At 37.8% G+C, this 13,253-nt stretch overlaps 1 protein-coding gene across 1 annotated transcript; it reads right to left on the reverse strand.

The window, feature by feature from the left end:
* Positions 1 to 8,719: 8,719 nt before the first annotated feature.
* LOC103720235 (cell wall integrity/stress response component-like protein) lies at positions 8,720 to 11,140 on the reverse strand. Its single transcript, XM_026809667.4, has one exon. The coding sequence runs from the start codon at positions 10,497 to 10,499 to the stop codon at positions 9,219 to 9,221; it is 1,281 nt and encodes a 426-aa protein (XP_026665468.1). The 5' UTR covers positions 10,500 to 11,140; the 3' UTR covers positions 8,720 to 9,218.
* Between the last annotated feature and the right edge of the window lie 2,113 nt (positions 11,141 to 13,253).

Genomic DNA, 13,253 nt, shown 5'->3' on the forward strand with positions numbered 1-13,253 from the left:
GGCTATCCCAATACAAAACATGTGCAAGATGGAATATTAGGACAATGTGTCCCCCATATGCATAGTTTATTCATTTTCTGCTTGCGACTCCTAGAGAGATAAATGTTTAGCATCTTGATTGATGGTTCGACAAATTTTTCACCAACAAAAATCAAGCCTTATGACCACTAATCTTTCTTGGGATAAAGTCTTAAAGAAAGCATTTTATCGGATAATGAATATGCTAGATCTTTTACTAATTGATTCCACTTAACAATGTTCAAATACTATCTCTTTTTCTTCAAAGAAATGCAAAGGTCAATGTGGTAATTCTACTTCTTGTTTTATACAGCTCTCTTCACTTCTCAATCATCTTTGTTTGGTTCAATTTCAATTAGCCTTCACTAGGCACCGAAGGATAGCTAAACCAAGTATTATCCAAAGAGTTCATTATCCAACGAATTCGGATCGTCTACAATACAACTTTTGTACCATAAAGTATTGTACCATTGTGGATAGCTGCCAGATTATTCATTACGGAGATGGATAGTTCTCATTCCTCCCAGAAATATGATTGGATACTTTCAGCTCGACACTCAAGGATGCAAAACTTGAAACACCCTCAGGAGACTATATCTCTAGTTTCCTTCTTGTTATATTATCGTAACAACTGGAGATTCAATGTTATTGCTAGTTAATGATAGATTTGATATTTAGTTATTTGGTAGCAACTAGCAACTATAAGGCAACAAAAATGGGCTGTTGGCTGGATATAGTGGCGGTCAATAATTCTAATCCCTTCATTTCAACTTTCCCAGATAGGCAAGGCCAGGCAAAATTTTGTGACACTCGAGTGAAAGCCCTTATCCCACCTTCCAACCCGACAAAGCTAGAAATTGATTCTAACTGCCAAGAGACATATCACTAGGCTAGCTGGCACCCACAAGGTGTGTGCTTCAAGTTGGTATATGTGGGTCCAAGCCAGCTAGATAAGTGCCCCGCTTGAGCTATGTCCGTCCACTTAATGGACCCATCCCACTAAAGTTTCCATGCACAGAAATTCGATGTACCTTCTTCTTTCTTAAGTTCCATCAGCACACCTTCGGAGGTGAAACTTTTTCTGGTATTCCAACATCTCGAGCTGACGCAGAGCCCAAAAAATTTGGGTTTGCTAGGTTACAAATCAAGCCATTTGGGACCAGGTACTAGAAATGTCCCTGCGATCCGGTCCAACGATTAGATCCACAAAGGAATACAAGGGGTGTGACCTCTAAGAAGGTAAGAACATTAAAATTAGGTGAATATTATAACGTTAGTGTTTGGATGATTCTTTCGACTAGGGGCCTAGTGTCATAGTCCTCATATTGGCTAATAAAAAAAATATCATATAGTTTTATTGGTCTAGCTGGTCTTCCTCCGAACAGCTTAAGCTTTTAAATTGAAAGTCCATGATAAATGGCATCAGAGCCAAATCCATCATACGTCCCAATCTTTATTAATCATATAGGTATCTTGCTAGAGAATATTAGGATCGAGAAGGACTTAGTAGGGTCAACTAGGACTCAGCCCATGAGCGGGCCTTTTCTCTTTCGAGTCTGAGCTAATCATAATGAGAGTGTCATAAAGTTGAGTGGGAAAGATTATCATAGTCCTACACCGATTAATAAAAGAGATGTCAGCCTAATCCGTTTTTCCTTCCAATAACTTAAGCTTTTGGGCTGCAAGTTCTTTAATACTAAGCTTCGGCCTAGTTGGTTTAGGTCAAGTATAAGCTCTCATCCACCTGAGAGGGTACATAGCCCAGAGGTTGGCGGAAGAACAAGCTATTGAAGATCTTTTCTCTTCTATCATGGGATACCATAACTGTGTTGAACACCTAATCTCTTATATATACCCAAGAGGGTGCCGCCATTATTCTAAAGCTCGGTTGGCTCTGGCCAGAGAATATGCTTGATCATAAAACGAAGGGAGTTTTTTCGCTTTTCCCTGCTTTCCTTTAACACTAAATGCCAGAGTAGGGCTCAAAAAAAATGGGCGAAGAGCAAAACAAAGGAGGGTACACTGCTGCCACAAACAAAATTGTCGCTGTAGCCTGCTGGAAAATTTGGCAGCAATTGAACCTTTTGGGGAGGCGGCTGTGAAAAATGGTGTGACAAAGAGCCTTTTTGACAGCAATAATGCTGAAAATATCGATCAAATATTAATATATCTATATTTCTATTTATTTTATTTGATGAGTATAGATAAAAATATTAGACAAATATAAAAATTTATATTTATAATTATTTTAAATATATATAGATACAAATTGAATACCAAATATATATATATATATATATGGATATAATTCAAATAATTAAACTTTATAACCATATAATCAAAAATATTACTAAGTTGGATGATAAATCAAGTTAATAGCATATTAAGATGATCATTTTTTTTTAAGAAAAATTATGACTGTTATATAAAATAAAATAGGATTATAAATAGAATTTGATATTTGGATGTGAATCGGATAGTTGTTTATCTATATACATATCTTTTTTTTTACGTATATGATAGAAATACGGATGTTAATCTAATGCTCGAATTTCTGTCTATATTCAGATATGAAAATTGAATAGTTATTTTCGGATTCACTTTCACCTCTAAACTATGGCTATCTTTACCGCAGTAAATCCTCAAAAAATCATTGCTAAATTACTCCTGCTGTTACTAATGAGAAAAATATACATGATCCGCCTTCAGATTATCGAGTTGCCAAAGAAATTGAAACGAGGGACAATATTTTGAAACAATCCATGTTTTACATCATGAAAGCCGATAAACATGAGAACATGGTTTTAAAAAAGTATATACTATACATAAAGGATTACATGAGATTTGAGCTGAAAGTTTTTAAGTTCTCAGCTGGTTCGGCTGCGCACTTCAACGACAAACTCTGGTGATGTCACAGGCTAAGTAGCAGCTTGGATCCAGCCCAGGTAAGACCAAGTTGGAGTCTTGAACCGGTTTGTGATCTCAGTTAGATCCATGTTAGACCTAGTTTCTGGACATGCCAGGTGGCTGGGGTCTAATTTTGGGATTCCAGATTGAAGATTTTAATTAGTTTTTGTTGGCTTGAGTGGTTCTTGGTTTACCAATTGATGGACTCTGCTACCCAACCCATCCTAGGGGTTGTTTGGTTTCCTGCTATTGGCAGGCTATAATTTCAGTTGGCAGCAACTCCAAGACTTGCAATTAGAACTGCAACTTTATCAGGCTAACTTAAGTTGAGCTAAGGATGAGAAATTTACCCTAATTTCATATTTATTTAGGTTTTCTTAGATGTGAGAACATCCCAACCCTAATCCGAATTCATATGAGAAGCCTACAAAGCCAAGCCATACTGAATATAATAATCTCTATAGCCAACTAAACCCAAAACTAGCAACAACTTAAGCCCAGACATCCTGAACATAATAAGCTCTTATCCAACTTAAGGAGAACCAAACAATTTACTGTCTAACTGATGGGTTCATCTTTTGGTAATTGGCTTAATTCTCTGCTTGATTCTAGTTAGGTTAGTTATTTTGCTGCCCAAATTAAGCTTAGATTGAAGTTTTTCTTTTTCCCCCCTTAGAAAAGCTTGGATTGGAGAACTTGTATGATGCTGAAAGCTTGGATTCCACCTTATACTTAGCAAGCCCAGCTCTTGTTCTCGAGGTTAAGGCATACAATCTCATGTCAGACTGATCCATACAAAAAAAAAAAGTAAGGAGGGTCAAATACCACAATAAATTGGAAACTGGTTGCTGACTTAAGCTCCGTTCGATAGAACTGTTTGCAGTAGAACTTTTATAAAAAAATATTTGTTGTTTTTTAACTACATTTCTAAAATGCTATGAAACTTTAATATATGTTTAGCTAACAAAATAAGAAAATATTTTTGGTATGACAAAATAACTGTAAAGGATATTGCATAGTATTATACAGCAAAGTATAATAAAACATAATATATATTAATACATAAATATATGATATAGTATAATATTATTATAACATACTATAATATTATTATAATATTGTATATTATATCATAATAATATAACATTATTTGATATTATATAACATAACATATTAGTGTATTATGATATAATGTAATATAATATTATATTTATAGTATAATATAATAATAATAATAATATAAAATATTATAATTATTATCATTATATATTAATAAATATAAAGGGACATTTCTTATAATTATAATATTTTATTATGGTATTTTGGTCCAAAAAAAATTATAAATCGAAATAGCTTTCCAATTCATGCTAGAAGTACTTTTTTGAAGAGGTTTTATTTTTGAAGTTTCTCCTAATAAGCTGTTTTAGCTTTATCAAAAAGCTAAAATAACTTTCCAATTTTTTTTATTAAACATCTCTATTCCATCCAAAAGTATTTCCAAAAATACTTTTGAATGGTCAGAAAGTGCTTTTTGGCCTACCAAAAGCTCTGCCAAATGGAGCCTTAGACCAACACTCAAAAGGTCAACTTGAGTACAGCACCATGTACACACCATGCCCAATTTTTTTTCCCCAGAAAAATTCTTTCTAATTACCACCGGCATTCTTCAAGCCCGGCAAGCCAGATATACGCTGAGGTGGAAACTATGTAGTTTTATAGCCGACGAGATTGGACGAGAGGTCAAGCATCTATTGTTGACAGTTGACTTGTTCTTATTGTCAAAAAAGCCTATTGTCTTATTGTTTGACAAAGAAACCGTGTCACTGTTGACTCAGACACTGATGGATTTTTTGTTAAGTCATGAAAATAATCAGTCATATAGTCAAAGTGGACTAATCTTTCTGGCCGTGTGAGTGCTAGTTGCACGAATCAAAGCTAGTGGGCTAGAACCTTCCAAGTCAAGACTTCATGTCTTCTAACCAAATAAGAAGAACCACCAATTCCAAGTCATGATTGTGTCCATGGCAAAGCTGCTGGAAATGCTTTTGCAATGGGAGGGAATAAGGATATTAGTTTTGATTTCCATTGTCATATACAAGGCTGCCATACTAAGCTATAGAGGAGAAGAAACTACCATCAATCATCAATGCAAAGCCAAAAATATTATAAAAACAAGCTTGCACTAGAATTAATCCCTGTGTGATTGGAATTGGAGATGTATGCTAGGATGATGATATTTATGGCTCTGTCAGATTGATGTGCTAAAATTGGATCATGCTCTACTGAAATTTTGATATTTCATCGATATTATCTGAACTTTGCTTAGCGGCAGAGGCCGATGAAATCATTAGGCAGGGACATATCACAAAGTAAAGGGGGTGTTACTGATAACGCTTATGATCTTGTCCATCTTTTTTTTTATTCTGTGTTCCCTTCTAGATCTCATAGGGTCACAGTTGGTCATGTTGCACAAGACTTGTATACACAAGTAGGAAATGGTTAGGCTCAGATCCACTAAACCAAAATGAGTTGCTTGCCTTATGGTGCTGAAACCGAATCCATGGCATGGCGATGCACCGAAAGGAGCCCGACACATGCGAAATAGATTTGATGTTAGGCATGAATTGATCAAATCTTGTGATATGACAAATGTAGGTCAGCTGTCACTTAATCTTGACTTAAATGAACCTTTATACCATCTTACTCCTCTCAAAGTTCATGAGATACTTAGAAGCGTGCATTGAATGTTGGATCACCACACACATGAATGGAACATGAGCTCTGAAGGATTGTGGAATGGGCATGTATTTATTAAGCTGACACAATTTATTTCTAAGATGATTTATGGTACCTAAAAATCAAAGAACACAAAGATTAGTGGCTTGTTTAGCTTCTTCCTTCCTCTTTTTATTTCACTTTGAGTTGTATTGTAGAGGGCATGAATATAGGTCAGTGCTAATATTACTACTGACAACCGTCTTAAGCAACCATCAAAGAATATGGCTCGTGTACCAAAATTTTTGCTTATGGAGTGCTTTTCACAAATGTACATGGACCTTCACCCCCTAATCACTAGTTGTGAGAGTTCTTTACAATTTTAGCTTTTCTTTATAATCCTATGTTTTGAAATGATTGGAAATTTTGATTCCAAACCCGTGACTCCATCAGCTTCTTCTACCCTCCTTGGGGTTGTTTGCATGCTTGGGTTTCAGTTCCTATCTTTCGTAGGGCGAGAAGAGGTAAAGAGGTGGTGCTAGAAAAATGAATTGACAGAACAGAAAGGCACCTCTTATTTTATAATCCGACATCTATCCATCCATTTATCTATCTAGCCAAATCCAAATACATTAAAAATCAACAATTTTGATTGAAGCAATCTCTCTCAACCCTCTTATACGTGGACACCATCTTTTTTTTCAAATGCTTATTAAGCGCACTTAAGTCCACTCACTTAGTGCTCTCAATTCTCTTCTGTAATTTGAAGTTATTCAGATAGATAAGAAAAGTTGTTATAATCAATGAAAAATATGATCTATTTTTTTATTTATAGATGTGAAAGGATAAATATGATTAACTGCTTCAGCATTATGTCATTGAATGCATTTCTTAACATAATCCATCCATTCATAAAAAATTATGTCACCGGAATATCTTTCATCTACGTAAATTTCTCGAAAAATCTGTTTGCGCATCTCTATGCTCTTTTTTAAGATACTGCAGTTGTGTTAGTAGAATTTACATAAAATTTTAAGATAGAACAGGAGATAGAGATAAAAAAAAAATAGGAAAGTAAATTATTTAGAGATTTGAGATAAATTTTTATATTTAATCAGATTTATATTTTGATAAATATCTAATATAAAATTTTAAAATCTCCTGAGGCATCCAAACGCACAGTGGATTCATCTCCCATTCTCCCTTTCTCCATTCCCCTTTTCCTTGAGAGCGCGTGATCGATTTCGGTTTGCATGGAGAAAATCTAAGGGGCAGTTCGGGCATTAAATGGCTCGTTTTGTGTCGGTGAGTAGCACCGGCAGCCATCAAGGTTGTGAAGCTTGCAGGTCCACCCCTCGAATAACGACACCATGGCCCCCACATAACTTGATCAACATGACCCCTGTTTCTAGCCTGGAAGAAAGGCTTTGCCTTATGCCTCCACTGCTCTAATAGAGTTATTTACAATAATATATATATATATATATATATATATATATATATATATATATATATATTGTGTTGCCTATAATTGACTGAAAAATAAAATCCAAAGGGGTGAATTACATAAGTACTTTATATGTAGCATTACTTTTATATGATACAATATAGTTGTTTGGATGGAATCGTGTTGACGGGAAAGGAAGGACTATGTTGTTTAGTGGGTATGGTCCCTAAATGGACCATTGCCTACCCATCTAGACTAACTCCACTCATCCTTCTCACATATCTCTCCTGTAATCATTGTTGGATGGATTAGAGAACCATGGTTTATTATTTGCTTCATCAATTGATGGAGTCCACCTAACTAATTTCGCTAGAAAGGGCCTTGCCAAGGTTGACAATTGTATTCTTTCTTCCTCGTAGTTTGCCGATGGTCTGCGCAAGATATATCGAGGAGATAGTTTCGTCAAATAACACGCCGGGAAAACGGATGAATAGGCGGATATGTTGAAATTTTGACCAAATTGGGATCAACAATGGCTTCTCATTTTTGGATGTTTGGGCATATCAGGGAAGGCACGGACGATCATGATATTTTGTTTCATTAATCTTTTTAGTATTTATCCATTGCGATAAACATTGCTTTCAAATTGTGTGCTAACTATACTTATTTACATATTCTATGAAAGTTTGCAAGCGAACCAAGAAAGATATTGATATCTCGAACCACTTCATTTCTCTACTTGGAGCACAAGGAGTGGGGGACTATGTAGTTTGTATTAACGTTCACATAGAGTTGGTGCCTAGAGTCTAGAATGAAGTGGCATGGTGAAGATTTTCTAATCAAGAATGTTGTACTTATAAATGGCAAGAGGTATTGAGATGGTGATAAATAATGTGGATGATAAAATGAATGCAAAATCATTATTAGAGAAAAAGCTTGACGCTTGATTTGGCTAATAACCAATTTAATACCTGATCATATTTTCATGGTGCAATCTTCTTGCATATGGCTTTTTTTTTGGCTGTATATAACAATATGGAACTTATGGCAATTTTATAGTCTAGGTGTTTGCAATTTAATTGTTGGTGCATGAGACCAGTTCGAGATTTTTTTTTTTTTTCGCAGGAGGAGAAAACCCTAATCTATCTACCAGATATAAAGTAATTCTTAGGATTGGCCATGTAAAATCAGACTGCAACAGTGAAGCTTCATGAGATTCCCTTATAATCCACTCCACCGTTGTTTTATTTCCCTCCTCCACGCAAGTTTTATGGAAATCAAAATCCATCCTTTATTTTTTCTATACTAATCATGTGCATGTCATATTTAAAATACTGGCATAATTAATAGAAAACACTCTCAGAAAATTAGCTCAAAATGTAAGGCCTAGCATGTACTATCGATCCATTTCTCACTAGTTTAAATTGTTAGGTTTAATAGAAGGATCTGGTTCACCAATGTCTATTTCATGTAATCATTTCGTTCCAACAACAAAAAAAAATCATTTCATCAATTCCCTAAGGTCCTTTTTGTAAAAAAAGCCCTTCAATGATTAGCTTTGCCAATGCCAATAACAAAAAATTGTATAATTCTTGGAATCTATCAATGCATGACATCAGACACAACCAAACATTGCCAAAAAATAGTTTTGTTTTATTGATCCCCTTATCCTATTTTTGCTCCCATTACAATTTCACAACACTATGTTCCTCCTCCCTTGCCCTCACATTAAGAATTCTTCCCAAAATGTCTCCCACCTTGTAAAATTTGCTTATTCCCAAATACCCCTATCATTTTTACCAGATAACCCAACTCACTACCCAAAACTATAAAAACCGGGATCTCCCAAAGCCACTATACTGCCGACATCACGATCATTTCCAAAATACCCCTACTTTATTCCCAATCTGCCTTCATAACACTGATCAGCTTCACTCCATACATCATTTAAGTTTTAAACTAAATTAAAAAATTCAAACAGCAGAAAAAATAAAAGTTTCCCAACCCTGCCCCCACCAGCGAGATTCTCCCACCGGCTAAAAGTCTACAATATAATAGAAACATTATTCCTCTTCCCATTATGCCCTCTCCTCGTTCCCAAAATGCCCCAATATATATATTTTTTATTTTTTTAGCTTTTTTTCCCGTCTTCTCCCCCGTCGTTGAGGTAGGTCTTCTTCCGGCGCTCTGCCCGCGCGCACGCGCAGATCACGAGGAAGCACGCGGCGTAGACCGCGTGGACCCGCCAGTTGGCCCGCGGGGGATCTCCAGTCACCGCCCGGTGGAACACCGCCGCGTAGTAGTGCATCCCCACCGCCAGCCCGACCAGCATCTGCGCCAGCCCAAACACCCTCGCCCCGGCACCCGCCCCCTCACCGGCGGAGAACACCACCACTAAATTGATCAGCTGCACCACCAAGTATAGCAAATACCCGAACGTCTGCGCCGCCTGCGTCCACGCGTACGACGACGGCGACGTCGCGTAGAAAAATCTCAGCGGCTCGAGTCCGGTCACGAGGGCGGTGACCGCGAGCGTCGCGAAGTAGATGGCGAGGTAGGCCTGGATGAAGACGAGGAGCCGGTGGAGGGAGAGGTAAGAGCGGAGGCGGCGGAAGAGCGCGGTGACGAGAAGCAGGGGCAGAACGAGAAATAGAACGGAGGCGATGGAGGCTATTTTGGGAGCGAAACTTTTTCCCACAAAGGGCTTGACGCCCTCGGCGATCTCGCGGTTGGCGCGGGAGAGGTAGGCCTTCGAGGTGGTGGAGAGGCGCTGGAGGTCGGGGAAGAGGGATTGTTGGAGGCGGGTCGGGAGGTCGCGGAACTCGGCGATGAGGTCGTCGCCCTCGTCGCCGGCGAGCCAGGGTTCTGGTTTGGCGGTGGCGGACTTCGGCTTCGGCTTTGGTTTGGAATTCTTCTCGCCGGCGGTGGCCGGTTTGGAGGTGGCGGTCTTGTTCCTGGGAACGGGTGGATCTAGGATTTTCTTGGAAGATTTGGTGGAATTGGAGGATAATTTGAGCGATTTGAGCTCGGATTTGGCGGAATTGGTAGAGTTGGATTTGGTCAGTTTGGTGGGTTTGACGAGCTTGGTGGAATTGGAGGTTTTGGGGGTGGAGGTGAGAGTTTTATTGAGCTTGGATTTCGGGGTGGCGGCGGTGGAAATGGTGGTGGTGGAGTTGGTTTTCTTGGGTTTGATGAGTTTGGTTTGGTTTTTGGTCCCCAAGATAGGTTTTTTCTTGGAAAGGAGGGGTTTTGAGGCCGGTTCCTCCTCACCCTCCATGGAGATGAACTTTCTTCTGCTCAGAAGCTGCGATTTTTGGAGTTGGGAAGCAGGGGCCGAGAAAGAAATGGAGAAACTGAGGTGGAGGAAGAGGAGAAAGAGTAGAAGGATAGTGGGAGAGAGCAGAGAAGCCATTGGCAGATCTAAAGTTTGGATTTCGGTAAATTAGACTAGCTAAAGTTTGGATTTTTAAGAAGCAGGGAAGGGGGGGAGGGATTGGGAGCAGAGTGGAAGAGAGAGGTATTTAATGGGAATGGAACCGCCACAAATTGTTGACAGGAGAGGAAGGGAGAGAAAGGTCGCAAGGTCACATGGAGGCAATGTGGAGACAAAGGGGGAGGGTCAGGGGAGTCAAGCCGGTAGGAGTGTAAGCATAGTAGATCCATTATTGTTATAGGCAGAATAATAGTACAAAAAGTTTCCAACCTTTGTTGTAACAGAGTTTGATAAATGGTTCCATCTTTTCTAGTAGATGCATTCCCACCTATTTTATTTATCTCTCTCACCTACTGAGTAATGCTTTTATGAATCACTTGACTTGGTTTTGCAAGTGTTGGCCAGTGCTCCTTTCTTTATGAATCACCTAAGTTAGTTTTGCAAGTGTTGGCCAGTGCTCCTTTCTTTATAATCTTTCTTGGTAGATGGATGAGCTTTTATTGGTGTGGCTTCCTGTGCTACCTGGTTGCTATGCAATCGCGTGAAACATGGGATGGATTTTCTTTGAACTTGTCTTGCAGGAGTTAATGTTTGAAAGTGAGTAAAAAGACCTTTTTATTCATTGGTTTCTGATGCTTAGATAAGTCGATATTAATGCTTTGGTCCAAAGCTTCTTAGTTTCACATTTTGCATTTGGGAGTTGGTCTTGGTAAAATCCTCAAATAAGGTGAAATTTTTTTTGCTTCTCCTTCTATGCTTGCTCTGCCTTTAAGAATTACAGCATGACTCCTGAACACATGGAACCATCAAAGACCAGCAATCCTTGTGGTTTTCATCCTAGCTACCTTTTCTGGTCCCACAGTGGGAAGGATTACTTTTACCTTTCTTTTTAATTTGAAGGTTGAAAAATAGACCTATCACCTATGTACTTTGTAATTTAGACTTGATGGTGGAAAGTTATATTAATATGCTTACTGTACTAGGTGACTATTGAAGGTTGGGTCCTTTGTTTTAGGGCAGGCAGCTCTAATCTTATTTTACTATCATGACATATAATGGTAGATCTATGACCGTTTCTTCTTTTGTTATTAAAAAAAAAAAACCCTACAGTTCTGGCGGTATATTTAGGTCTTGATATCTGTTCTTATTGACACCATTTACACTATTAAAATGTTCACTATATAATGTTGCAATGTAACTCTTGCAGTATGGTAATATAGCGACAATACATTGCCTATTTAAGAACCTAAGTTTTGAATCCTGGCTATGTCATGCCACTGTTAATCTTCTTGTGTTTGCAAGTGTTGAAGGTAGAGTTCTTGCTTTCCATGTATTTTTCGGCTAAAAATGAAACCAACATGCATGATACATGTGACATAAGCTATTTGCCTTGCATACAGTCGATGGTAACAGCATGATGCTGCTAGCTTGATTGCATCTAGCCTTCTCCTTTGCTACTAAGATACCTTTCTTTATCTAGTCTTTTTTCAGTGATTAACTTCTTTTCCTTTCGCGCAGATATTAGAGGCAACAATCTGCACTTCTGGTGGAAGCATGATAGACAAGTAGGTAAAAAATGGGAAAAAAAATGGACTTCATGTATCTTGAGAGTAGTTGACCCTGTAATTTGTTCTTATACATTCTTGTTGAAAACCAAGGATTTCTCTACAGACAATGCAGAGGCCTCTAGTCTTATTAGACAAATTTGGTTAATGTCCACAATCTTGATTTCACTTGCTTGGTTTTCTCCTTGAGCTGGAAATCCCTGAAAACTCCCCTGAAGTCTTCTTTTGGAGGAGTAAAAATTCTATCTTTAACCACAACAATTCCTTTGACGGTTTTTAACTTTGTTTCAACCAACAGAGGACTGATCCTTGAATGATCAGAGTCTGTAATGGATGTAATAGATTTATGTGTTGACTGTTGTCAAGGCCACTAAAGACTGATTTTAGGTATGAGCCCGTGAACCTTTATAGGTACTGTACGGTTAAAAGGTTATTGACCATTTTTAAGGACAAACATTGAGAAAAATTTTAAGTTGTGCAGGAAAAGAAAATGTTAGTATCAGGAAAAAAAAGTCCAGCAGCTGAGAAGCAGATAGCAATAATTTTGTTACCCAAAAAGTGGAGGTGGCAAAGAGAACTTTTATTAACTTGTCAAAAGAAGGCCATGAGGACCACTTCTTATGAAGCCTTGTGACATACTAGTGGTTACTGTCCTCCAGTTGCGCCTTCCAGAAGATCTTTATCAAAGAAATTCTGTTTTTGAGAAAATGCTATTTAGTTTTCAATTAGAGTTATATTATAGTTAAGAATGGTGAAGCATCTTGGTTAGAATTGTCTCAACAGTATAGCCTGCACTAGCACAGTGATTTAGGCTCATGCCATGCGAATCCCCTTCTATCTCTGGGTCTCTTTTTTGTTTTCCTAGTATGAGAGATCCTATTTGTATCTAGAACTAGGAAAGACATTATCCATGCAGTTATTCTGGTTCTTGATCCATCATAGGCAATTTGTATGCCTCAAAATTTAGAAAGCACACAAAGTTGACATAGGTGGAACAATTGACTTGGTGCCTCTAACTGAATGAAGCCACATAGGCCGAACAGCTTCCTTGTGTTTTAGAAAATAACAGCAAACCTCTAGGTTTTTTTAATATAAAAAAAAACTTAAAATGATGCTATATCAGTTCAAATATCCACGTATTAGTTTGATACCAAATGTCACTACTTCC

This window comes from Phoenix dactylifera, chromosome 7, assembly GCF_051530095.1.
Source record: "Phoenix dactylifera cultivar Ajwa chromosome 7, Ajwa_hap1_PhDact_Kaust_v1.1, whole genome shotgun sequence".
Taxonomy (NCBI): Eukaryota; Viridiplantae; Streptophyta; class Magnoliopsida; order Arecales; family Arecaceae; genus Phoenix; species Phoenix dactylifera.